Source organism: Neofelis nebulosa, chromosome 12 (genome assembly GCF_028018385.1).
Source record: "Neofelis nebulosa isolate mNeoNeb1 chromosome 12, mNeoNeb1.pri, whole genome shotgun sequence".
In the NCBI taxonomy this organism is placed as follows: Eukaryota; Metazoa; Chordata; class Mammalia; order Carnivora; family Felidae; genus Neofelis; species Neofelis nebulosa.
The window spans coordinates 8,856,235-8,883,261 of record NC_080793.1 but is presented as its reverse complement, the minus strand read 5'-3'; the positions used below and the strand labels follow the sequence as shown (position 1 = coordinate 8,883,261).

Sequence of the window (27,027 nt, the reverse complement as noted above, 5' to 3'; positions counted from 1 at the left end):
AGCCCTCTAGGAGGCGGTGTGGTGTGGCGGGGCCTCGGGGTCAGGTTCCTTGGGCTGCAGACAATGAGACAGACGCTGGCTGCCTCAACCAAAAGGGGAACCTTTGGCTTATGGGGTCCAGGAAGGGCTGAGCAGCCAGGGAAGGAAGGACGCGGCCCAGGGCTGCGGGAACGACTAAAACGGGACTCTTTTCCACAAGCAGGAAACATGGCCATTGGCAACGTCTAGGTTCTCTTGCACAGCCGCAAAAAGTGATTGTCCTCAGACATGTTCTAGGCTCACATCTGAAAAATCCTCGGGAAAGGTGTCTATCCCTATCCGGATCCAGGAGCAAGGCCACAGCGGTCTGGAGTTGGCTCCCCTGTGACCCTATCAGTGGTGGGAAGGGGGATTCCTGGAGGGGGTGGCGGGCAGGTGGTCCCAGGTGTCGGCTCCATGGATTCACAAGGCCTAGACTTGAACCTGATTGCCTAGCCAACCAGCTCCCTGCCCTTGAAGCTTAACCTCCTGAGCTGCTGCTTCCCCATTTGTGAATTAAGGCTAATGTACAGACCTCAGAGGGCTGTTGTGTGGGTTAAATGTGAAAGCACCACAGGGCCTCAGCAGGACACAGATGGCACAATCCAGTGGGGTGATCAGAGGAATTTTTCAGAAAGGGGCCGGCGGGTTTAAGGAATCCTAAGGACATCACAGCACCCCAGCGCCAGAACAGGAGTGCAGGGAGACAGCGGTTATGAAAACCAGAGTAGAGAGGACTTGGGGAAACTGCCGCCTCTCAGGGGTGACCCTGAAGGGGAGTCTGGAGGAAATGGTGCCTTAGCCTCTCTCCTCCCTCCCTCCAGTCTCTGGCCACGGCTCCCCATAGGCCTGATCCAACGAGGAGCCAGAGGGAAGGGAGCCCACTGACCGAGGCCCCAAGCCCAGCTCCCAGTTAATGGCACAGGGTGGAAAAGGGTGCAGGACGAATCTGGAGGGCAAATGGAAGATTCCAGCACAGCCCCTGGCACATAGTAGGCATCCATGTGTTTTTATTTATTTTTAAAATTTTTTTAATGTTTATTTTTGAGACAGAGACAGAGCATGAATGGGGAGGGTCAGAGAGAGAGGGAGACACAGAATCTGAAGCAGGCTCCAGGCTCCGAGCCGTCAGCCCAGAGCCCGACGCGGGGCTCGAACTCACGAACCGTGAGATCATGACCTAAGCTGAAGTCAGAGGCTCAACCGACTGAGCCACCCAGGCACCCCATCCATGTGTTTTTAAAATATTCTCATTTTAGGGGCACCTGGGTGGCTCAGTCGGTTGAGCGTTGACTTCGGCTCAGGTCATGATCTCACAACTCGTGAGTTCGAGCCCCACGTCGGGCTCTGGGCTGATGGCTCGGAGCCTGGAGCCTGCTTCTGATTCTGTGTCTCCCTCTCTCTCTGTCCCTAACCCACTCGCATTCTATCTCTGTATCTCTCAAAAATAAATAAACATTAAAAAAAATTTAAAAATAAAATAAAATATTCTCATTTTAAATGATGAAATATTGAACATGTAGAGAGTACCCATTGTGCCCCCTATCCATATTTAACAGAAATTAGCATTTAGCCATATTTTATATTTTTTTTAAGTAAAATAACACTACAGATAGAGCAGACATCCCTCTTACCCTATGCTTCCTCTTTCTTCCCCATAGAGGTATCTACTCTCCCGAGACCAATTTATGTTATTCCTGTGTAGGCTTTTTATATTATACTGTTGTTTTGTATGTGTTACAGTGTTTACAAAACTGGCATCATGCCTCAGTGTAAACATTGTTTTGCACCTTGCACTTTTCCACTGAGCTTATGCTTCTAGGACGTAATCTGTATGGATACGTATAAATTCAGTTTAAATTCAGTTTCTTCGCTGTTTTCTGCTCTGTAGAATTTGTTGGGTGAATAAACCACAGCTCATTTATCCATTTCCCTCCTGAGGGGCATGTAGACTGTTTCCACCTTTTTGCTGTTATACACAATGCTACATAGAGCATCCTCATAAATGTGTCTCCTTGTGCGTGTACTACGTGCAGGGGTTTCCTGGGGGAAATCTGGGGGATACCTAGAACCAGAATCGCCTGGTCACAAAGGCATAGCATCTTCACCTTCACTCGCCAGGCTAATAGCTTTCCAAATATTTGGCACCCTAAGAGCCCATTTTCCCACATCCTAGCCACCACTTGATGTTGTTGGGCTAATTAATTTTTGACAACCTACTAAGGTAAAAACACTTTTTCTCACCGTTACTATACAATTTGCATTCCCATGATCACCGGTGAGGTTAAGCATCTCTCCTTGTACTTACTGGTGGGGTTTTCCTCTTTTGTGAATTTCCCGTTTGTGTCCTTTACCCATTTTCTCTGTGTGGTTTGCGTCTTTCTAACTGATATTTGAAGTCCTTTATATATCTCAACACGAATCCTTTGCTGGGGGTGTGGGTGACATGATCCCTCCTCCCAGAGTACAACTTGCCTTTTAACATTGATTTTGCTGACTTTCATTTGTTTGTTTTGGTGCAGAAATGTTTAATTTTAATGCAATCAATTCAGTTTTGTTTTGTTTTGTTTTTGTACTTTAGGTCTTATGCTTTATGTTTCTTTCCCCAAGGTCATCGACATCGTCTCTTATGTTTTTTTCCCCAGTAGTTTCACATTTTTGCTTTTTTACATTCATGGTGTGAATCCGCTTGTGTAACATAAGGTGGGAGGACCCCAATTTTGTCTTTCTCCCCACGGAGCCCGATGGTTCTAGCGCCGTGTACTGAAAAGACCCTCCCTGCCCCACTGACCCACCATCATGCAGCGAGTCCGGGCTCTCCCTTCTAATTTACCGAACTGTTTCTCCGTCCCTGCCCCAACACCAAACTGGGTGCAGTCCTACCATTTTGTGTGTTGTTCTGATATCTGGTAGGGCAAGGCCTGTACTGCCCTTCTTGACAACTGTCCTGCCGACTTCTTCCCTTTATTCTTCCATCAGGACATTAAGACCAGCTGAAGTGACCAGGCAGTGGTCAGGCAGCGTTGAACACCACACCGCTGGCAGTTTCGAGCTCAGAATTGATGTGCCCAGCTTTTCATTTTTTCAAACACTCACGAAGCTGTACAGGGGTTGGATTTCAGAGGATCCGTCAGGAGGTAGAAGAAGGTCGTGTGGGGACCCAGCCCACGTGGTGACCGGAGAGATGAGTATGGAGGGGATGTGCAGAATCTAGGGGCCTCGGTGATCGTGTCTGGCAAGTAAAGAGGGGGTAGGAAGAGGAGAGGCCGGTCACCGTCTGGGAGAGGCCAAGACGACCCCACACTCCAGGCCAGATGACTGAGTGTCCATGGTTGGAAATACAGGAGGAGGTTCCGGGTGTGACCTTCACGGAGCAGAACTCAGGGTACCTTAGGAATGTTCAGACAGAAGCATCCTGGGTGTATTGGTCTCGGGTTCAGAAAAGAGGGCTGTGGGACAAATTTAAGAGCCAAAACCAGACCCGAAGAGGGAGGTCTGCGTAGAAAACACCAACACGAGAGCCAGGTGGAGGATAAGGAGCCCACAGAGGAGACAGAGTGGCAGCGACCAAGAGGCACAGGGAGAGGCAGGAGTGAGACAGCACAGACAGCCGGGACGCAAGGCGTTGCGAGGAGGGGCCACTAGCACCGGATGCCGCAGGCTGTAGGGAGAAGGTGTGAGGGCAGAGGCAGAGCTACGAGGAGCACGGTCCTCTGAGGAAATGCGACTGGCCAGGAGGAACACGGGGCCAAGGGCCTGTATTCCACAGAAAACGGGAGACGACGATGTATTTAAAGGCTGTGGAAGGGGCCGGAAAGAAAGGAGGTGATGGTGTGAATTCTCAGAGGGGACAGGCAGGACTGGGGAGGAGAGGAGTGCCCGAGCCCCAGGCCCTACAGGAAGGCACGTGTGGATGGAGCACATGTGACAGTTGCAAGGCTGGAGCTGACAGCCACAGTTTTCTCGTGGAGGTGGAGAGTGGTGTCTCTCGAAAGGGAGGGGGCTTGAGGAGAGAGGGATTGGTGGTGGGGCGCAGGGATCTGAGGGAGGAGGTGTGTGTGCACGGTGGGGGTGTGCAGGGGAGGCAGGGGTGAGAACCCAACAGCTGGGAGCCGGAAGCCCGGGCTCCGGGTGATGTGAGTTCCTGCCTCATGAACCTTCCGGAGGGCCAGAAGGGACCTAGACTTCCTGTGGCGACAGGCTGGGAACAGGGCTCCTTAGTTTGGACTTTATGAGGATGATCCAAGCATGCTGGAGAACCAGGGAACCCCTCGGTCCCTTGTGCATCTATGGCGTCTTGGGGTGGAAGATCTGAAGCCCCAGATGGACCTCGGGCCTCACAGGCTCTCCAGAAAAGTGTCTCCACGTGTGCGTTTGATATGGTCGAGCTCCTTTGTGGAAGCCCTGGTTCCTATGTCCAGTGTTTGTCCCCGGCAGCTGTGGCTAGGCTAGCACCTGCGGTCACCTCCCTTAAAGTTGTCTCTTCCCAAGCCACAGAAATGGAAGTACAATAGTGGTCGGGGCCACGGCCCTCAAAATCTAGCCACGGACATGAAGGATTCTGCCTCAGTCTCTGCATCCGGCACTCAGTGTGGTCGGTGGCCCTGGCTCCCGGCTCTCATGACCTTCCAGTGACCCCGTGCATAGGGCTGAGAAGGACATGGTAACAGTTGTCAGAATGTAACAAGTAGAAGTGCCACCTGTGAAATTCTAGGTACATGACCTTGTGACCTCCCAGCCACCTGCAAGGTGAGTTAAGTTACTGCCACTTTTCAGATGAGGAACCCGAGGCTCAGGGAACAAGTTAAGTAACCTGTCCAAGGTCCCCAGGCAGTAACTGATAGGCCTGGGGTCTCAACCCCTGCCTCCCTAGCCCTGCCCTACCTCGGTAAATCCCCCGCCTCCTCTGAGAAGCCCTCCTTCCATTTTTGGTTGAGTGAGCAGGCAGAGAAAGACACAGGGCCAGGTCACTGGACTTGGACTCAGAAGATGGGCCGTGAAGTCCCAATTCCGTCACCCAACTGGGTGGCCCTGGATACGTGTTGCCACGGGGAAACCAGGCCAGGCTGCCTGTCCCCACATCCACCCCATCTCCATCCGCACATTCTCCCTCCCCTGTGTTAGTCGGTGGCACTGCCTGGTCAGGGGGCACCATGCAGAGCAGGACGCTGGGCACCTTAACAGTCGGTTCAGAGGCTAGTTATACTGCCAATGAGGGCTCAGTGTCTCCCGAGTAGAAAGCCACCAGGCCTGTGTAAACCTGGCCCCACTACAGCAGCCAGGCCAGGTACCTGACCCCGCCCGGAGCCACCTCCTCTGGGCTTCCCCAGCCCAGCTTCACCCCCACCCCCATCACTCTCTCTCTCTCCTGTTCACAGGCCCCTCCACTGGCTCCAGTTCCGCGAGGTTCAGCCGGCGGCCCACCTGTCCCGACGCGTCTGTTGCTGGCAGCCTCCCCACACCCCCTGTCCCGAGACACCGGAAGAGCCACAGCCTGGGAAACAAGTGGGTGACTGAGCAAGCCCCCCCCCCCCCCACCGTGGGCTCCAGGGCTGCTGGGACTGCTTGGCTACTGGGGGCCGCCTTGTCCATCTGATGTGTGCTCTTGGTATCCCTGGCTGGCAGCCTCTCCTCAGGCTGGCACAGGCTCGGGGAGAGCCGGGGAGGGGCGGGGGAGCGGTCCCAGCTGCGGCAGCACGGCCTGTGTCCTGGTGACAGGGATCACTGGCTCAGGAGCCAATGGAGGAGGCATACAGGGAAGTGCAGGGCAGCAATGGTTGGATTCCAGAAAGTTTGCCAAGCTCGGTTGGTGCCTCCCTTGCGGAAAGCTCCAGAGCCCAGTGGAGACCGTGACTGTCATCCAGAGCATCACTCAGTGTCTCGAGGCATCTGCCTGTGTTGGGGCTCAGAGTCTCTGCTTGCCCATTGCTTCAGAAAGCCTGCAGAGCAGTGAACCTGCCACTGGTTCACCCAGCCCTGTGGACTGACAGCTCGGGGACATGTATGGACCTCAGCGTGGCTGGGGGCAGCCATGCCCATGTCCCCAGGGTATTGGGCACAGGCCCTCGAACCAGTTGGATCCCTCCTCCCTCAGTTCTTTCCTCCCTCCATCCCTCCCTTCCTTCCTTTCTTCCACCACCAAGACGCAAGCCTCGGCCAGCTCAGGCTGGCCCTGGAGTCACTCATAGGCTGGAGGGGAAAAGGGTTGCTGTCTGAGGGTTTAGCGCTTGCCCCGTGTTAGATACTCTGCTACATGCCTGCCAAGCATTATGTCACTGAGCCCCTGCAGGCCTCCGAGGTAGGGGCTGTATCATATACATCGTAAGATGAGTCCTATGAGGTTCAATGGGGCGAAGCACTTTGCAATGGTGAGTAAGGTTGGAACAAGGATTTGGACCAGACGTGTGACTCCAGAACCAGGCATGCTGCCCACAGGGCCACTCTGCCCCTTCACTCGTGTGGCGCCATGGTTCACAAGCACGATCCACTCACATGAGCCTTATAATCGTCCTGAGAAACAGGCAGGGCAAGTATCCATAATCCCCATTTGACAGATGGAGAAACTGAGGCTCAGAGAAAGGATGTGACTTGCCCAAGGTCACGCCATGAGATAGGGCCGAGCCTGGACTTGCACCGTGGTTCTGGGTGGCCGCCTTTTTCCTCCGGCTGCACCATCTGCTCAGGACCCCAGGGCAGGTATACTCACTGTGACTCCACAGATAAGGAGCTCTGCCTTCTTTCTTCCTTTCCGTTTTCCAGTATGATGTGTCAGTTGAGTGTAGTTGAGAGTAAAAGTGCGACATTCCCATCGGAGAAAGCGAGACACCTGCTGGACGACAGTGTCCTAGAGTCTCGCAGCCCCCGCAGGGGCCTCGCCCTCACCTCCTCCTCTGCCGTCACCAATGGACTCTCCCTAGGTAAGCGTCTCCGGCCTGCACACGACAGTGCGGTGTGTGCTCCGTGTCTGTCTCTGTCACTGTGCAGCGCCCGGTGGCCCCTCACCCTCTGCAGAAAGGGCTCCCCTACAGGAGTCGCCAGAGCCAGGAGGGCTTTGCTTCCCCATCTCCAGGGCTTCACAAAGTGACCTGGGTTTGTCCTCGTCCTGCCGGTAGCCCTGAGCGCGGCAGGCAGGTGGAAGGAAGCCGGACGCACAGCCGAGACCCGCTGTCATTGGTTGGCAACTGCGAGAGCCTGGCCGCGGCCCCAGCGGGGCTTCTGTCCTGGGGGAGCCACAAGGCCCAGCGTGCAGAGCCAAGCGGGGGGAGCTGCCGGGGACAGCAGCTGGGTGGGCCACCGGGTTCTCTCACTCGTGTACTTGTCTTCACACTGAGAAGCCAGAGTTAGGGAGGATGAAAAATTGATCTTCGGGGATAAAATTGCATGTCTGAGCTTCAGCCAGAAATGGTACTTATGTCAGCGGAAGGAACAGAGACAGAACTGCCGAGGCTGGGGTGGAGAGAGGTTGGAGGCAGAGCTGAGGACACTGTTGAGCTCTGGTCACAGGCCTGTCACCCTGCGGTGCCCAGGTCACCTGTCATTACTACCATCAGACAAGTACTCTCACTGGCTGTGTCCTTTCAGTGTGCCTGTGCTTCCGTAGTCTGTGTGTCTGCGTGTCTGTCTGGGAGCCCTCCCAGGGCTGGGGGTGGCTTAGTTGCCAGGCTGGGGGTTTGATCCGGTGTGGTCTACAGGGTGGGGGGCCCATGAGCACTGGGAGGAAGGGGGAGGAAGGGGAAGGGCGGGAATCACCTGTCACACGTCCCAGTCTCTGAGGCAGTGTCCCTACAGGGGCAGTCATCTCCCACCCCCCGGAAGGGCTGTGACGACCAAAGTCGGCACCTGCCTTCTCACCTGCGGGGAAGTTATCCTAATTGGACCCAGTCAGGGCTTTACAACAGCTTAGGACAGTGCAGGCTGTGGTTCGTAGGTGTCAGTGTGTTGGGGAGAATTCTGGAGTCAGTGTGTTCAGGAAAGGCTGGGCTGCACCAGGTAAGCAGATCTGTTCTGAGAGACTAGAGTATGCTGATGAGCATTATGGATCTCTCCAGAAAGGCAGTAGAGTCTGCAGGTCCCCACAGCCCGGTCGTGGAACCCTTTCCTCGGAACGTCCTGGAATGGGATGGGGGTGAAGTTCTGAGGAACCATTTTGGGAAGTGCCAGACCCAGAGCATTCAGCTGGGCAGCTGAGTTTTCCATCCAGGAAAACTTTCTGAGCTGTGCCTGTAACCCCCAGGCCTTGCTATTCCTGAGACAGAAAAGGGACTCAGGCACAGTGGTGTCCGGTATCCAGGCAGATCACCAGGCGGTTGGTCCTCAGCCCCTCTTCTTGGGAAACTCAGATATCTTTCTGTCTGGAGCCGAAAGCCCCGGGAGTGAACTGCGATGTGCGCATGTGCCCTGTCTGGAGACCTTTCCACCCGGTGACTCCCAAGGGGCCCGAGACCTCCTCCCTCCTCCTTTCCCGCTGGCCCACCTTAGTGCCAGCAGGCAGCCCAGGCAGAGAGCTGAGCCGAGGCACCTCCGGGTCCTGAGAGAGCGCACAGAGGCACTCAGCAGTGCGCAGTGACAGGTGTCCTTGTGGCTGGAGCCGGGCCTTGGAGAGCCAGTGTCCCGGTCCACCCCAGAGGAGCAGCCTGGGGGAGGTGGAGCCCGTCTCTTGTGTATGCTGGCCAGGAGGCGAAGGGGCGCTCCCTGGAGGCTTCTGTCTAATGCCAGGCAGCTTCTCTGACCATTTGGGAGGAAGGAGGTGCTCATTTGGCCCCTGTCCTCACTAGGTGAGGCTTGTTCTAGCACTGGTGTCACTTGGGCCAGGAGGGAGGCGGTGATGGGGCCAGGCCAGGCCAATACAGAGGCCGAGGGACACAGAGCCTGGGGGGCCAGCGGGCAGGTAGCTGCCGCCTTCAGCGGGGCAGAGGGAAGGGAGTGGAGGGCCTACCGGGAACGGCGGGAGGGGCTGGTTCTTTGACGCTCCCAGGAGAGGGCGTCAGAAATAGCAGCAAAGCCCCAAGTCATACGGAGGCCCACAGGGTCAGAAAGCTGTTCGTCTGGCACTTCTGTGGAGCTCAGGGGGCCTGGGCCCGCTGACCCAGGAGAACAGACTCCTCCGGGGTTGGCCGCTCTTCCACGAGGCCACCACGCTCATCGATCTGTGTTCCTTTTCCAGGCAGTAGTGAGAGCTCAGAGTTTAGTGAAGAGATGTCTTCAGGGCTGGAAAGGTGAGTGTGGCCTCAGCTCGGCCTCCCTCCCAGGGCGGCGCTCAGGGCTCCGGGCAGGGACCGGCCCCCACCCCCACCGCCCCTCACTGGCCGCTCTTCGGGTCAGCTCGGGGCCCAGGGACAGGCCCCCTCGGCGTGGGGGGTAGAAGAGCAGGATGGGCAGGGGGCGGGGGTCCAGGCCCCATGCTCTGAGCAGCCCCACTCATCTTCCGGTCCAGAGCTAGCCCAGGCGCCTGAGGCCAGTAGCTCTTCCTCAGGCCGAACTGCAGAGGAGAACCTGCGAGCACATTTGGTCTGAAATGTGGGTTCTTAAAACCAGACTCCTGAGATGGGCCTGGTGTGGAGATGGGCCCGTGGCTCCGCCTGGTGGGGTCTGAGAGTGTTACACCCGCAAGGCCTCGGCTTTGGGCTGACACCCGCCCCGCTGGGCACTGGTGACAGCGAGTGGATCCCAGCCCCGGGTTTGGCTCCCTGTGGTGAGCCCTTCTGCCCCGGGAGTGGGGCCTCCTGCTCGGGAAGCCACTCACCCCACACGCTGATGCTTTCTCTGCCGGGCACCAGGGGGGCCCCGGGAAGACAGAGGTCCTGAGTCGGGAGCTCCCACGGCGTCGTGGTGACTGGAGGTCTGAGGGGATGGCAGGGAGAAATCCACTGACACCGAATGCTACAGAGAGGCAGGTCCACACCGTCCTTCACAGTAGCCCCTCCAGCAGCGTGCGGGGGCCCGTGCGCACAGAGGGACACACACACGCCCACACTTATACACACAGTCTCCCACACACGTGCATCCATACATGTGCTCTCGCATGTGTGGGTGTACGTACACATGTACGGTCACACACAGCTCACACACACACACACACACACACACACACACACACCTCACACGCTCCTCACTCCTCATTCCTCCGGGGGGTGCTGACGCCTCCTGTCTCACCGGCCCCCACAATCATAAAACGGCCAGAGAGGAGGAGGTGAACCCACCCAGCGAGTCCTCACAGGGCAGAGAGACGTAAGTGATAAGCCAGGAGTGACTTCCGTTGAGCATTCCCTGTGGGTCAGACGCTGTCTCGGCCCCACCGAATCCTCAAGCACTTCTGCACGGTGGTTATCCCTAGTGTCCCCGTTTTACACCTGTGGCCAGTAAGGCTCAGGGAGGTGAAGTGACTTGTCCTGCTTCCCGCTCCTCTGGTAGGGCAGAGCCGGCCCAGGTCCGCATCCTCCTGACCACCGAGCCCACCTCTTCACTGCTATGCTCCCAGCCTGGTCCAGAGGGCCACTGTGACAGCTACAGGGACTGGCCCCACGTCAGTCAGTCGGTTGGTCGGTCCGTCTGTCCTTGGGAAACCCTGGACGGAAGGCCACGAGCCCTCGGAACCTGCCCCCTCTGCCCTTGCTGCGGGACCTCTGGAGGGATGATTGCTCTGTTCTTGCTTGGGTCGCTCGGGCAAATGGTCCCCACTGCCCTCACCCTGAGGCCAGCCCAGCAGTGGAGATGAGAACCAGACAGGGTCTAGGGCAGACTCCACATCTGATGAGCAAAATTTTGGCTTTTGTCAACATCAGTCAGGGGACTCCTAGGGAGACCCTGAGGAAGGGGGCTTACAGACAAGCCAGTGTCCCCTGGCCACAGGCCAGCGAGGGGACACCGAGTGGGGAATGCAGTCATGGTGCCAGGATCCTGAATATCATCCAGACTTGAACTTATTCACTGGTTCGTTCATTCCCTCATTCACTCATTCATTCATTGAGTAGCTGTTTATTAAGCCACTGCATCCTGCCAGGCACCCTGCTAGTCACTGAGGGCAGCAGGTGTGGATCCTAAGGAGCACCCATGACCCAGACTGGAGCCACCAGGAGGGAAGACAGTGAGAGAATTCCTGCCGCCAGGAGAGGATGCTGTACTTAATCAGTAGCGAACCCTGTAAGGCGCAGCATTTCTCTTTTTTCTCTTTCACTTAGAATTTGGCATTCAATTTCCCATCCATCATAATGTTCGTAGTAGGTGCTTGGGACGCAGGACCTCCAGCAAGCGCCGGTCTCCCAGCTGGCTCAGCCAGGCAGATGCCCAGGCCTGGGAGCCCGCAGGGAGAACGTCCTGTTTCTCATTCTCTGGGGACCCAGCTCTGGGATCCTAGCCCAATGAGGAGACAGGAGACCACTTGCTTTGGAAGGTGCCTGTGGGGCTGGGATGAGCCCTCCAGCGTGAGACCCACGCTGCGCCCTGGCCTCCACCTCCTGTGGCCTGGCCTCCAGTCTGCTTTTCCATCCTGCATTAGCCTCTTTCCACATCCACCGGAAAGAATCCGCTCCCCCAAATGCACGCGAGCATTTTAGACTTTGGTCAAGACCCGGATGGGAGAGCTGGAGGGGAGAGTCTGTCTCACGCTCTTTGAAAATCTTCATCAAACGCCACTCTTTTCCACACAGTTCAGTGGCCACAGTTCACTTTGCCACCGGGCCTCCCTTCTTCCTAACCTTCACCCACAACCGTGCTCAGCCCCACTGGGTCCTCCCTTCACAGTTGACGATTTTAGATGAAGTTTTTTAAAAGAGGAACAAATTGGGTGATAGAGGTACGTGTACGTACAAAAACACGTAATGTCCCTCATCTTGGTTCTCTCTGAGTCCTAGGGTCATCGAATGAATTTCTTTCCTTCATTTTTTCCCTCTCCAGATCTGCCACAGTGGGCACATGCCTTTTTTACACCCTGAAAAAAACTAACATTTAACTTTTTAAAAAAAAAAAAAAAAGATATAATCAGAAACATTTACTGATTGGTTTTGAAGAGGTAACATGTGAAAAGTATGGCACAAAGTCATCGCGAACCCCTCGGCCATCTGTCTTCTCGAGTCCCACATTGGCAGTGTGTGGAAAGGGTGCTCTCGCGTGAGAGGCGGGCCAGATGTTTTTTGAGTTTGAGTTGCCGTACTTTGATGCTTTTATGAGTTTCACTCAGTGTGTCCCTCTTGCCACAGGGGGTGGAAAGACGAGGAGGCAGAGGGGTCCTTGGGGGTCATAAGAGGAGAGTGTGACAGCCTCTCGGGGGCAGAGCTGTTTCTCCTTCCCAGGGAGGTGATGGATAGAGGGGAGCTAGTCAGAGCTCAGAGTCCAGCGGGGTGACCCAAGGCAGACTGCGGGGTCAGGGGTGGTTTCCGGTAGAGGCGATGGTTAAGCAGAAGCCCGAGAACTTTGGTGAAGAGGACCACAGTGGGCCCTCGAGAGGGGTGGTGGGATCTGAGGAGGCTGCGAGGCCTGACTCATGTGCCAGGATGAGAAAGGAGGTGGCCCAGGGACGCTTGGTATGGCTCTTAAGAGTCACTGCGGGAGAGGTGGGCTCCATGATGCATCCTGGTCTCTGAAGTTCTTAGCGTACCTCTGCATTGAAAGATCATGATCTGGCTTCCAGACACTGCCAGCAGCGCCGGGAGGGGCCTGAGATCAGGACTGCTTGCTCTCAGTGACCTTGGGCATGGCTCTCAACCTCTGGGCCTGAGGAGCCTCAGCTCTACAGCGAGGATACTCACAGGAAATACTTAGCACACAGGTGGAGTTGCTATGTTTGGGAACTTACTTGGATGCTTTTATGAGTTTCCTTCAGTCTGTCCCTCTTGCCAGCGAGCCAGTGATCCGGGGGTCTAAGACTGGATGTCACGGGTGAAGAGGAGAGTCCCCAAATGGCGGTTCAGTCATCATGGGATGGATGAACTGCAATGAAGACGAGTGTCCACCAGCCCTGGTTGGCCTCCAGGGTGACACTGAACTGTGGGGAGGACCCCTTTAAGAGGGTGCTGCAGACAGTTGGCCCCGCAAGTGCTCCAGGGTGTCGAAGAGGTTAGGTGACACAGTTTTTCCCTGCGTGAGGTTTACTTGTTCTTTTTAGCTGGTGGAATCTTCCAGCATCCTTAGGGAGACCCCAGGAAAGTAGGGTCATGGCAGCAGATTCCTAAGTCTGCCACCCCCAAACCAGTTTTTAAAGACACCCCATTCCCCTCCTGAGAAGATCAAAGGGCTCTGGCAGATTTTGCCAAGGTACAGAGGTGCCTCTTGAGCCCCAAACTGCAGCGTTTTGAGACAGGGAGGCAGTCCTGGAGGTGAGGGGTGCCTTTAACTGAAGTGCAACATGAGAGTGGCTGTTCACAGGGTGACTTTCACAGAGGGCCTCACTGCTTCCTCTCACCCCCGTGGCTGAGGCCCAGGAATCCTCCAGGCCCGTGTCCCTCACCCACCCACCCCGTGGTCTGCTTCCCCCAGCCCCCATCTGTCTTGTTCTGTACCCCCATTCCACTGCTCTGCCTCCTGGGGCAACCCAGTGGGACGATGTCCCAAGCTTCTGATTTCGGTTTCCCCCCAAAGATGACATCTCTTGCCTCACTTTCAGCAGCAGACACTGAAGTCTGGAAAATGAGGCTCCACCCAGGAGCTCAGACCCCTTGGAGAGAGAACAGCTGGCAGTGGTCCCTGGGCCTTTTGCTTGACCTCGTCCTGGGGCCCTGGCAGATGAGGGCCAGGCCGTGCCCACTAGCTGCTGTGGCTTCCTAGGTAGCTGAGAACTTTGAGCCCACGACCTCTCTGCCCGGTACCTACAACCCCTCAGACTCAGGTCCTAGAAAATGGGAGGACTCTCCGTCTTGTATCAATCCGTCTCCATGCACATCTGCCACAGTCCCCTCTCTCCCCGCAGACCAATTTCTAGACTTTTCAGCTCACAGAGGGGAAGACGGACACCTCACAGCTCCCAGGTTTACACGTTATACCTTCATCCAGCCACAGAGCCTGACTTTCCGTGTCTCAAATCTGGTTCTGAGTTGTCATGAGAGAAAATCTGATTGGCCTGGCTTGGGTCAGGTGTTGTTTTATCCACTCAGTACGAGTAGATAAACATGCAGTATGGATATGGCTCCTAGGGACCCACTCAGATCAGGGACATTGCCCAGAGAAGAGTGAGTGAGTGAGTGAGTGACTCATAGGCAGTAAAAGGCCTTTAGCAAGTACGGCTAGAAGGGATGTCCTAGGGCCCAGCAGAACGCAGACTGGCGGCTTCCTCTCTGCAGATGAGGGTGGATCCAGCTCTGGCCTAAGGGGATGGCTTCCCGTTAAGGGTTCGCTGGTGCGGGTGGACACTGTTGATGAACAGCATCTCCTGGGCCCTTCCATAGGCAGATGCCTGCCTCAAGGGGCTCTGCGCGCTTGGGGCAGAACAATGGGCAGAGAAGCCTACTTCTGCTAAGATAAGATTACTGAGGCCCCAGTGTAATTATGATCCAGGACTTCTCCTGTTCCCCAACCTCCTAAACCAGCTTTAGGACATTTAATCCCCACGATACCACCTAATGTGTACCTAGAAAACTATTGCGGAGGAGAGGCCTTTCAGACCTGCCTTGGCTAATCTGAATTCTCATGATGCTGTTGCCCCAAGTGGGACCCTGGTTGCTTCTACCTCAATAGCACTACCCGCTCTCCCTCTTCCTAGTGCTGTGACCTTGGGCAAGTTACTCCATCTCTCCAAGCCTCAGATTCCTCATCTATAAGGTGGGGAGAAGAAGAGTGCTGCCTAACAGTGTTCCTAATTGTTAGGACAGAAAAATCACAGTGTGATTAGACAAGATAAGGAACAAATACTGCTTAGCACTTAGCACATTGCCTAGCACCCATCACTCCCATCATCTCCATCCCCATCACCCCCATCACTCCCATCATCACCCCCACCATCCCCATCACCCTGATCATCTCCATCACCCCCACCATCCCCATCACCCCGATCATCTCCATCACCCCCACCATCCCCATCACCTCCATCACTCCCATCATCTCCATCACCCCCACCATCCCCATCACCCTGATCATCTCCATCACCCCCACCATCCCCATCACCTCCATCACTCCCATCATCTCCATCACCCCCACCATCCCCATCACCCCGATCATCTCCATCACCCCCACCATCCCCATCACCTCCATCACTCCCATCATCTCCATCACCCCCACCATCCCCATCACCTCCATCACTCCCATCATCTCCATCACCCCCACCATCCCCATCACCCCGATCATCTCCATCACCCCCACCATCCCCATCACCTCCATCACTCCCACCATCTCCATCACCCCCACCATCCCCATCACCTCCATCACTCCCATCATCTCCATCACCCCCACCATCCCCATCACCCCGATCATCTCCATCACCCCCACCATCCCCATCACCTCCATCACTCCCACCATCTCCATCACCCCCACCATCCCCATCACCTCCATCACTCCCATCATCTCCATCACCCCCACCATCCCCATCACCTCCATCACTCCCATCATCTCCATCACCCCCACCATCCCCATCACCTCCATCACCCCCACCATCTCCATCACCCCCACCATCCCCATCACCTCCATCACTCCCATCATCTCCATCACCCCCACCATCCCCATCACCCCCACCATCCCCATCACCTCGATCATCTCCATCATCCCCAATCACCCCCACCATCCCCATCACCGCCATCATCCCATCATTCCACCATCTCCATCATCCCCATCATCCTCATCAGCCCATCCTTATTATCACCATCATCCTTATCACTATCATCATCATCATCATCATCATCATCATCATCATCATCTTGCATACCACTTGGGACTGAAGTGTTTTATTTGGCTGTCATCCTACATCTTCCCCAGACCAGACTTCCCGTGAGTAGGGTTGCTTCCTGCATCCCTCCTCCCCACCACTACCCAAGATCCACCCCTCAGAGGAGACTGTAAAATGGCTTTCCTGGAATACATTCCATTTAGCCACATTCTGCTCCAGCATCATGCCAGGAAAGTTGTCTGTGGTTCTGGAGTGGGAGCCATGTCAGTCCAAGAAACTCCCTGATTTCTGAGCTCACCAGATACAATGCTCACTCATTCTGCATTTCTGTCCCTGAACATCCAAAATAACAAATCTTCGCAAAGCAGGGCAGTGATCAGATTGGCTCCAATGGCTAAAGACCCTAGCTCCTCCGTGCTGATTTTAGCCCTCCTGGGCCTGACCAGAATCACCCAACCATCACAACACCCTCTCCAGCGTACGGGGCTCATCTTGGGAGGAAGGGTGGCCACCACAACCCTAACTATTCTAAAAGCTGGCCTTGAAGAAAATTCACCATTACACTGCCCTTCAAGGCCAGGGTCACTCCCCCAAGCTCCAGGGAAGCAGACTCTGACTTCCCCCACTTGGAGGAGCTTGACTGACATAAGCTGTCTACTCATACCAGAAAGCCAGACTCCCTTTGTTAATATTTGCGTCTCCATCCCTAAATCCCTAATGACAGGCCAGTGGGGTGGGATGAGTGGCTTCACTTCCTTGAGCCTCAGGTTCCTCACTTGAGTCACGGTGGGAATAGCACCCTTCACAGAGTTGGGAGGAGCGGCGTGTCTCGTGGTAAGCAGTTGCCCTTCCGTGCCCATCAGCCAAAACCACCAGAAGCTTACTCCAGTGCGGAGACCAAGGGACGAGGGGCCTGGGAAGGGTCCTACCCAAGGAGATCTAGGGCCTAAGACTGTTGTGGCCGTCCAGTCTCATGGACACCGACAAAGCCCGATCAGTGTGAGCTGTGGCAGAGACCTACATGGAGGGGTACCTCTGGGAGAGCACCCAGAAGCCACCCACATGGTGCCAGTTCCACACGCAGAGCCAGTGCCTGTGGCAGAGCCCCGACACGTGACATCTGGGCCTCCCTGTGACCCTGAAGGGTGTGGGAAGAGCTTGGGCTATACAACCAGACAGAACAGGGTCCGGTCCTGGTTTATTAGGCTCAGGCCTCGGTCAAGTGTCTTCACATCATTGAGCCTCAGTTTCCCTATTCTGGGGAAGATAATGTGCTTAACTTAAACAAAGCTCCAGTGAGATGGTGAGTGTAACAGCCTTGCACATATGAGCCCCCCACTCACTAGTGATCTCCGTGCCCCCACACTCCCCCACCAGTCCAGTGCACCAGGGGGCACCCCGCGCCCTTAGAAAGAATGTGAAGAGAGGTTGCTTACAAGGCTAGGCTGGTTGGAAGATGTTGGTTTAAGGGTCTCCATCAACAAGCGTCAGTCCTGCAGACATCTATTGAGTGTGCAGCCATGGACAGTCTCAGAAAGGAGAGCACGACAGAGGGAAGGTAGCAGTGGCAGCCACACCCCCCTGTTGGTGGAACTGCCAGTCACTGGGGACAGCCTGCTGTCATCACACATTTTCTTCGGGTACCAGGGCAAAAAGACCCACAAGATGAAAGGTGGAGAAGAAGAGGCCAGAGGACCCAGCTCTGGAAAGGGAGGCTCCATCTCCAACTCCAGACAGGTGGTGGTTCAGAGCAGGGTTCCAGATCAAGCGAGGAGACGTCTTCCTGGCACAAGGAATGTCATCGCAGAAAGGTTCACTGTCACACTCTGCCCCAATTCATAAGAAATCTCTGGTGGTGGCTGTGGAGGAAAGCAACCCTGGAGGTAGCCCATAGCGAGCCCTCCCAGCAGTCCACTTAAGCGCGGGGTGGTAACATGTCACGGTGCCACACCCAGCTGTGAGGTACGCAGTAGTGTTCCCAGTAACGGTGAAAGTACTGAAGCTTTTCATAAGTGAGAGCAGATTCATCATGACCTGTAATGTCGCTCACTCACTGCATTGCAAGCCTCTTTCTGAATGGAAGAGAGGGAGGAAACCGTCGGTCTGTGGGCTGGGAGTTGGGCATGCCAGGGCCTCTTCTGTGCCACAGTTCATGGCGGGGGCAGGGGCGGGGTCAGCCTCTGACCATCATCTGTCACCAAGGGGTGGTGGGGAAAGGCTGAGATCCATTGCATTTGAGGACTTGAGGGGCCAAGCACATGCTGTGGCTCTTTACCTCCTGAAGAGGAGTAGCTTTTGGGCAGAAGGAGCAGGGTCCCAGAGCAGTTGGCCTAGAAGGCCTCAGACTCCCACGAGCCCTGAACTTGGGCCTCTGCACAGCAGACCCAAGATGCTCCTCAAGAACAGGTCCTTCTCAAGCAGAGGATGGAGGGGCAGCGAACAACGCCACCCTCTCTTGGAGGAACCAGAGCTCACTTATGGTATGACTCACCTGCTGGAATGAATGATGATGTCCCACGCCACCCCCAGGTGTCCAGAGCTGCGGGGCAGCACGCGGCAACCGAGGATGGGCAGTAGAGAAGAGAATATTTGAAAAGGAAGTCTCCACCCTGTCTGACTATAAATTGGGTTACATCATTGTTTAGCCAATGGGCAAGGAATGCTACAGCCCCGGGAGAGACCATGCTGCAGGGGTGAGAAGGTTGAGGACCAAGTGGACACAAGAAGTCATTCTGCTGAAGGAGGAAAAGACGAAGAGAAGAAAAATGGAAGCCTCCCCCCAAATAGGTTAAGCTCCCTGCTTACTCTGGAAACTGCGCCTTCCTCTGCAAGGGCTCCCTGCTGGGGACTCCAGGAGAGAGAGGAGCTGAGAAGCCAGAGGGGTAGCCCATGGAGAGATTCCAGGCCCTCCCCCCCAGGCCCAACGTGCAAGACTGCCCACAATTCTGTTGCTGTGTGCGCCCTTTTTGCTGGATTAGCCATGGAACATTTGGGCTTTCCTGCTTTTTTCTGTTAAATATGTCAGCTTCACATTGGGTAAGTGGGTGTGCCCTGATTTTAGTCACCCCCTGCCACTGGAAGAGGGGTGAACATTTAATTAGTTAAGGAAAGAATCACCTGGAGCCTTGGGAACTGGCCCTGACGGAGGCTCTAGGGGCTCCAAATGTGCCCCAGATGTGCCTGTAGCATGACGGAGGAGGTGTGGGAAGAGTTGGGGTTGAAGCTTCCCGAGCTAATGACCGCAGGGTCCGAGATACCCTCGCTTCCTCAGAGTATCTGGTTGTTCCGGGCTGTTGCTAAAAGTCCACCCTTTTCCTCTGAAGCAGGGGACGTCTCTATGCCACCCTGGGGCCCAACTGGCGCGTTCCAGTTCGGAATTCTCCCCGGACCCGGAGCTGCGTCTACAGGTATTCGTTGATTCGTGTGTTCAGTTATTTGACGAACAGCTCTAGGCTGCTCGTTGGAGGCCACACACTGTGCTAGAGGTTGCTCATGGGACAGACGTGGCCTCTGCCTTGGCCCGGGAGGCCGCTGCCACAGGAGAAACAGGCCTAACGGATAATCCCGGATGACTGATGGTCCCAGAGTGGAGGTGGGATGGAGCAAGGAAGGGCTCTCTGGAGAAACGACTGGAAGAGTGATAGGAATTAAGCAAATACAGGGAGGGGAGGTGTAGGGATAATAAGAGTGCCCCAAGCGGAAGCAAATGAAGGAGAGTCAGTGTTGTCAGAAATGAGAGGGGGAGGGGCGGAGATGAGGTTGGAGAGGTGGAGCCGAGCAGGGTTGGGGGGAGGTGACAGACTGTGGCAAGACCAGGTCATCCTGGCCAGAGGCATGGAGAGCTGGAGAGGGTGCAGTAGGAAGGCAGGAGGGGCCGCAGGGAGGCCGGAGCAGAGCATTGGGCAGTTGTCCAAAGGAAGAGCCAAGTTGGCCTAAGGTGGGGGGGGGGGCGGGGGCGGGCAGGGTGACTGAGAGGGGTAGTCAGGCATATGTAGGACTTGGGATCAGGGCATCCTTGGGATTCAGTAGGTTGCAGGGGTGGAGGGGTAAGTGGAGAAACACCCCAGGTCCCTGGTTCAAGCCGCCAGGTGGACGGCTTTTCCATTCACACGCACGTGGAGAAAAAGCAGCTTGAGGAAAGGCGCCAAGTTGAGGGAGATGCCCATGGGAGGCGCCTGCCCAGTGAGTGAAGCCACTACCTGCTACCCAATGTGTGAAGCCCAGGGCACAGGTCCTGGCCAGAGCTGCACTTGGCAGCCTTCACCTGTAGGTGGCGCCTGAAACCCTGCGGCCCTGGGGGAGAAGGGAGCCCTGAGGCAAAGGTGCAGGGCTGGTCAGCTGTCCTCCTCCCCGCTCCTCACTCCACCCCCACCTCCCCCACTGCTCCTCCAGGCTCCTGCCCACACAAGGAGGGGCTGCATAGGCCCCAGACAAAGGTGGGAGCACAGGGGCAAGGCAGGAGGAAGCCACCGCAGAGCTCAGGGCAGGGTGGCGGGTGCTGCTGGGGCCTGGGTTAGAGGGAGCTCGGTCACCAAGCCTCGGGCCTTGCAGGCTCAGAAAGACGAGGGAGGTGAAAGTTTGCGGCTGTGGCTGCCCTGGCCCCTCTTCCTTCAAGCTGCCCTCGGCCTCAGGGGCCCCTCCCTGGCCTTTTCTTGACAGCGTTGAGTTTCTGGCCTGGCGCAGGATCAGGGACTCTGCAGTGGGGACCTGGGAGGGAGAGGGTGCCTGACCCCAGCTCCTGCAGGGCGGCGTCTGACTGGTGGTCTCCCCTCAGCCCCACGGGCCCGTGCATCTGTACGCTGGGGAGCTCAGCCGCCGTGCCCACCATGGAGGGTCCTCTGAGGAGGAAAACTCTGCTCAAGGAAGGACGGAAGCCCGCGGTAAGTGCAGACAGCCCTCCATCCGGAGGCAGCCGGGGCATCAGTGAGGGCCCCGGGCTTCGGCCCTGGCTGTGCCACTGAGTGGGCAAGGGCCTCAGTTCCCATATCTGTAAATTGGGATAAAATAGTGTCTGTGTCCTAGAGGATTCGGCAAGAAGGTCACATGCATGGCCGCGCACAGAGTGAGCGTGCGGTGAGCCAGGGCTATGATGAGGGCCAGTGGAAGCTGGCAGAGCCCTGGAGTTAGGTTGGTACTGCCCTCGAGAGGGTCAGCACAGCATTGGCATTCCATCTCAGCCAGAGCACCCCAGTGCGGGTATCATGGTTCTGCTGGGCGATGGCTGAGCATGTCTGGGTTTTAAAAATGTTTTTCCCTGGAGCGCTTGGGTGGCTCTATCAGTTAAGCGTCCGACTTCGGCTCAGGTCATGATCTCACAGTTCTGAGTTTGAGCCCCCACATCGTGTTCTCTGCTGTCAGCGTGGAGTCCGCTTCAGACCCTCTGTCTCCCTCTCTCTGCCCCTCCCCCCTTCAAAAGTAAATAAACATTTAAAAATAAAAATAAAAATTTTTTAAAAGTAAAAAATAAAAATATTTTTCCCCAGAATATTCTTGGGCCCAAGTTACCTCAATACGTAGGAATTAAACCTTGGCTCTTAACAAGCCTTAAGCTAGGAAACGAAAGGCTCTCTGAGTAAAGGAGCCAGAGAGGGGAGGTAGGGCTTAGGGCTGAGGAGTTCGGAGGCACGGATGAGGAGGGTCTCCCTCCTCTAGGCCCTGGGTGGAAGTGACATTAGTGGGTGAGTGGCCAGGGAAGAGGTGAGGAGGTGAGGCCAGCACTGGCATTGGCTTGAGGTGGGGGGGGGGGGGGAGGGGAGCACCCTTCCACCCACGGGGCTGGGTCTGTAATCAGACAGGGAGGGGGGACTTCCCCACTACTTGCTGGGGTGTCACTCTGCCTCCCCTTCCTCTGTAGCTTTCCTCGTGGACCAGGTACTGGGTCATCCTCTCGGGATCCACCCTCCTGTACTATGGAGCCAAGTCCTTGCGGGGCACGGACAGAAAACACGTAAGTCCCATGAAAGGACTTTCCATGCTGGGACTTCATGTAGTATGACCTGCAGAGGAGGGGCGGAGGGAGGCAGGGGAGGTGGCAGGGGTGGGAAGGAACCTCGCCGGGCCCCCCAGCCTTCCTGGGGGAGACGATGTGGGGGAATGGAGGGCATGGGCCTCCTGGTTACGCTGTTGTTCTTCCCCAGTATAAATCCACACCCGGCAAAAAGGTCTCCGTTGTGGGCTGGATGGTGCAGCTTCCTGACGACCCCGAGCACCCCGATATCTTCCAGCTGAATAACCCTGACAAAGGTAGGCAGCGGGCCCAGCGCCAGGTGCCCACCATTTCTCTCTACCCTGTTTTCCTCTCCTACTAAATGTACATTTTGAAACAGTAGGAACTTTGGGGGCTGCTGCTTTCCCTTTGCTTTAGGTTGTGATCAGAGGGTCCCCTCACTAGTCCATGAAAAAACTGCTTAGATCGCGGTCAGTGTGTTCAGTAAGCAGTGGGCATGGCATGTGGCTCCAGGAACCCTTTTGTGGCCTCACCTGTGGCTACTGGGGCCCATCACCTTTGGAGCTGTGGCCTCGGGGTCTTGGAATAAATAATATAACCCTGCATGAGGCAGGGACCACGTGGCTGGGAGGGTCTCAGGTCTTGGGAGATTTCAGGGATGCCCCTGACATCACCTGTGCTGTGAGACTCTCACAATATCCTAGTACAAGGCCAAATCTGAGAAGAGCCTTTTTACAAAAGCCCCAGCTTTACCTTGTCTGGCCATCTTCCATTTCCCTCCTGGTTCCACCCCTCCTCCATGACCATGTCGGGTAGAAGGAGAGGTTCTGGGCACCATCTTGTCCAGGAGCGCTGTCTGCACTGGACATTCAGAATAGGCCACGCTCTGAAGGAAACGGAAATCAGAACCACAATGAGATATCACCTCACACCAGTCAAATGGCTAAAATAAAAAAGACAAGAAATAACCAGTATTGGCAAGGATGTGGAGAAAAGGGAACATTTGTGCACTGCTGATGGGAATGTGAAAGGGTACAGCCACTGTGGAAAACAGTATGGAGGTTCCTCAAAAAATTAAAAATAGAAATACATATGATCCAATAATTCCATTGCTGGGTATTTACCCAAAGAAAATGAAGACACTAATTCAAAAAGAAATTCACCCCTATGTTTAAAGTTTATTGCATTATTTACAATAGCCAAGATATGGAAGCAACCTAAGTGTCCTTTGATAGATGAATGGATAAAGAAGGTGTCTTACACACACACACACACACCACACACACACACACACACACACACACACACACACACACACACACACCAGAAAAATATTATGCAGCCATAAAAAAGGATGAGATCATGCCATTTGTGACAACATGGATGGACCGAAAGAGTATTATGCTAAGTGAAATAAATCAGACTGAGAAAGACAAATACCATATGATTTCACTCATATGTGGAATCTAGAAGGAAAAAAAGCAGAATCAGACCTATAAATACAGAGGATGAACTGATGGGTGCCAGAGGGGAGAGAGGGGTAAGGGGTTGTCAAAATGGGTGAAGGGGAGTGGGAGACACAGGCTTCCAGTTACGGAATGAATGAGTCACAGGAATAAAAGGCACAACATAAGGAATATAGTCGATGATATTTTAATAGTGTTGTGTGGTGATAGCTAATAACTACACTGTGCTGAGCACAGCATAATGTATAAACTCGTTGAAGCGCTTTGTTGTACAGCTTAAACTAATGTACCATTTTGTGTCGACTATACTCAAAAAAAAACAAAAACAAAACAAAAAAACCAGAATGGGCCATGCTAATCTTCCTGGTGGTGCACGTCACATGACAAAACCCTGAAATGCCTGGGTGTTGGGTTCTAGCCAGGCAAAGTCGCTGGGATTATAAAGTCTCCGAGCATCTTTACATCCTCACAGGAATGTTCTAGTGCAAAGTTCGTGTACTTAAAAAGCACCTGAGGATCTTGTTAAAATTCAGATTTGGACTCAGCGGATCTGGGGTGGAGGCCAAGCTTCTGTATATCTAACAAGCTCCCAGGTAACAGCTGCTGCAGGAGACAGACCACCCCGTGACTGGCAGGGTTCTAATGTCATTAGCTGGGCAGTAAAGGAGCACCAACCTCAAGGGGCCCAGGGGGCGGAGGAGAGAGGAGCCAAGTTCTCTGCTCCAGGTCTGAGCAACTGAATCCACACACAGTTAGACACACATCAGAGGGCATCCCAGGCTGGTTACCACGGGAATTTCTTCCTCAAGGCTCTGGGCCTGGATTAGAAGAGGTTTCTTGAGGAAGTAAAGGCTGTGTGCCTACATGAGCCTGACTTAAGGACCATATGGCCACAGGGACCACAGGCCACTCTTGGGCCTTAGCCCCCAGGAAAGCACTGTCCCCAAGCAGAGGGCAGTATGACACAGAGGGTGGCCAGGGTCTGTGGATAAATCCAAAGGATCTGTGAACTTGAGTGGGGAAAAAATTACATCTTGGTTTTCTGTGGCCTCTCACGCCTTTATTTACGAGCATTAAACTACAAGAACGTTCACAACACCTGTGATTTTGTCTGCAAGAAAAACCACAGATGTTTTCCTATCACATATTATTGCAGATTTCTCAGAGTGGCATTTCTACTCATCTCTCTGGAATTACAGTACCGTGTCAGACCTGCCCCTGGGTCTTGTTATCGGTGGGTTAATAGAGAAACCCAGGTATATCTGTGTCACTCACGTTGTTTGGTAGTTTGATAACTGTGTTCCAGTGGTATTGATATCCTTTGTATTTTCTTTTATGCATTTGAAAGCATTATCCTGAGAAGGGGCCACAGACTTCACCAGAGCCAAATGCACCGTGACCCCCAAAATGGTTAAGAGCCCTGGTCCAGAGAGAGAGCCCAGGGGCACCAGAAGTTCTGCCTCTGCCAGCCTCAAGCTTGCCCTGGGCTGCTCCTGACCTTCCTTGGTTTAGTTAACCTATGTTCACGTTTATCTTCATGCCCTAGCCACGGGCAGACCCTCCCAGGTGCCCTCCCTCTTCCTAACCAATAGTTTCTCTGCCCGTCAGGCAATGTTTACAAGTTCCAGACTGGTTCCCGGTTTCATGCAATACTGTGGCACAAGCATTTGGATGATGCATGTAAAAGCAACAGGCCTCAGGTAAAGTCACCAAAACCCTGCTTGTCACATGAAATATCCTTTCCCACCCTTGGGACTAAGGGTCCATAGAAAATAAGAGCTCCCTCCTTCCCTCAGGGCCTGTTAGCGCTGCTCCCAGACACCCTCTTTTGAAAAGCCTTTTTCTGTGAGACAGGGCACCATCTGCTCAGCTTAGGACTAAGCCTGGCTCCAGACCAGAACTTTGAATCTGGTCCCTGTGTCTTTCCCACTAAAGGAAGTGGGAAACATCCATTGGGCACAGTTAGGTGGCAGGGGTGATGTCGCCCCAAGGATCACGATATAGCATCTATTTAGACCATCCCCCTCACAAAAGTTGATTCATGGGAATACTCCAGACTGATGAAAGGGCCTCCCTGCCCCACAGCCCTTAGGAATAATAACATTAGCTAATACTGAGAGCTAACCATGGCCGCTGCTCAATGTATTGGAGCCAGGGGGCCTCTGGTCTGCTCCCCGCCCAGGACCAGGCATTATGGGAAATGCTTTACCTGCAGGATTTGACCCAAATCCTTCCAGCACTCGTTGAGGTAGGTTCTCTTACTGTCTCCATTTTATGCTGAGGACACTGAGGCTCAGCAAGTGGCAGATACTCGTTTAAGGTCCCACAGTTAGCAAGATCTAACCCGGGTCTGCCTGACACCAAAGTCTATACTCTCTGCCTGAGCTATCCTGCCTCGCACTTCCCAGAGGGCCCCCGGCTTGCTCAGCTTCCTGCAGTTGAACTAAAGGTCTGGAAGCACAGCCTCAGCTGTCAGGCTTCTGGGAGGCCTGGCTCCCCAACCCTCAGCACCCGAAGGGGCAGGCTGGGGCTTCCTGCCCCCAGGAGTCAGTGGGCAGCATTTGGCCGCTGGTGGCAGGATTGGTACTCCTGCCCGGAGGCCTCCCTCTCCGTGCTCCCCAGGGATCGGCCAGAAGAGGGCACTGGGGAGTGGATGCCTCTCAGTGTGGGGACAGAGCAAGCACCAGAGTGTGGAGTGGGCTGTGGCAGCTTCCGGTGGGTAGCAGCTGGGAGGCACCAGCTCTGAGGTCTGGGGTGGGTTGGGGGCCAGGAAAGGCTATTTCACGCCAGGCATTTGGGTCCAGGAGGATGCTGGTGACAGCACAGTTTTCTCGAAAACCAGAAGGAGGTCTCAGTTGGGTCCCCTTCGGGATTTTCATCTGTAACGTGAGATAGAACATATGCGACAAGCTGGTCAGATTATAGATGATGGGAAGCGAGAAAGCAGAATTAGCAGAAAGTTCTCGACAAACTAAAACAGTAGGAAAGACCGACAAGGGGAAAACTTTCCACTTCGAGGAAAGCTCAAAATAAATTGCATTTGAGTCCCCCAACTCACCTATCTGCCTGCTGGGAATTTGCCCCACTGATACACTCACACATGTGTGTGGGTAAGAATGTTCACTGCAGCATTGTCCTTGATAGAACTGGAAACCTCTGTGACCGGCAATAAATCCCTATTGTCCACCACCTGATAGCAATTAGAAGGAGGGAAGCAGATCTGTGCGTGTGATACCCTGAAAGGGGCTCCAAGACGGAAGTAAAAGGCAAAGTACGGGGGCACCTGGCTGGCTCAATCCATAGAACAGACTCTTGATCTCGGGGTCATGAGTTCGAGCCCCAGGTGAGGCGTAGAGATTACGTAAAAAAAAAAAAAAAAAAAAAAAAAAATTTAAGCGAAGTGTAAAACATGCAAGGACGATCTTATTTGTATTAAAATACATAAACATATGTATAATATGTATGTTTGTGTCTGCATATAAAATTTCTAAAATGATATACAAGAAACCAGAATTCCGTGGTATCTGGAGTGCTTATGTATATTTTTTTACATTAAACAAATGTAATGGCTTGTCTCCACGATGGGAAGGCCAGGGTTTTTTTTGGGTTTTTTTGTGTTTTTTTTTTGGTAGTCACCTGAAGGTGACCCCCAGTGAACAAGGCCTCAGGTCACATGAAGAGAGGACGAGCACCCTGACCTTTTCCAAACTAGTCACACCGTGTGTGTCTGGGGCCCCTTGTGAGCTCCCGAGTGCCATCCTAAGAGAACAGAGCACGGGAGCTCACCTGCC

General features: G+C 54.5%; 1 protein-coding gene across 12 annotated transcripts in view; it reads left to right on the top strand.

Annotated features, from left to right (window-relative positions):
• RALGPS1 (Ral GEF with PH domain and SH3 binding motif 1) overlaps nt 1–27,027 on the top strand; it is a 315,600-nt gene that overhangs the window by 282,053 nt on the left and 6,520 nt on the right. For 9 of the 12 annotated variants that reach the window (XM_058694076.1, XM_058694081.1, XM_058694077.1 and 6 more), the window contains 8 exons: nt 5,397–5,523; nt 6,778–6,935; nt 9,182–9,233; nt 19,147–19,230; nt 20,598–20,703; nt 21,678–21,770; nt 21,961–22,066; nt 24,845–24,936. In XM_058694076.1, coding sequence (XP_058550059.1) covers nt 5,397–5,523; nt 6,778–6,935; nt 9,182–9,233; nt 19,147–19,230; nt 20,598–20,703; nt 21,678–21,770; nt 21,961–22,066; nt 24,845–24,936 — 818 coding nt within the window. The remainder of the gene's footprint in view (nt 1–5,396; nt 5,524–6,777; nt 6,936–9,181; nt 9,234–19,146; nt 19,231–20,597; nt 20,704–21,677; nt 21,771–21,960; nt 22,067–24,844; nt 24,937–27,027) is intronic. The other 3 variants (XM_058694080.1, XM_058694084.1, XM_058694083.1) reach the window with 3 other exon arrangements.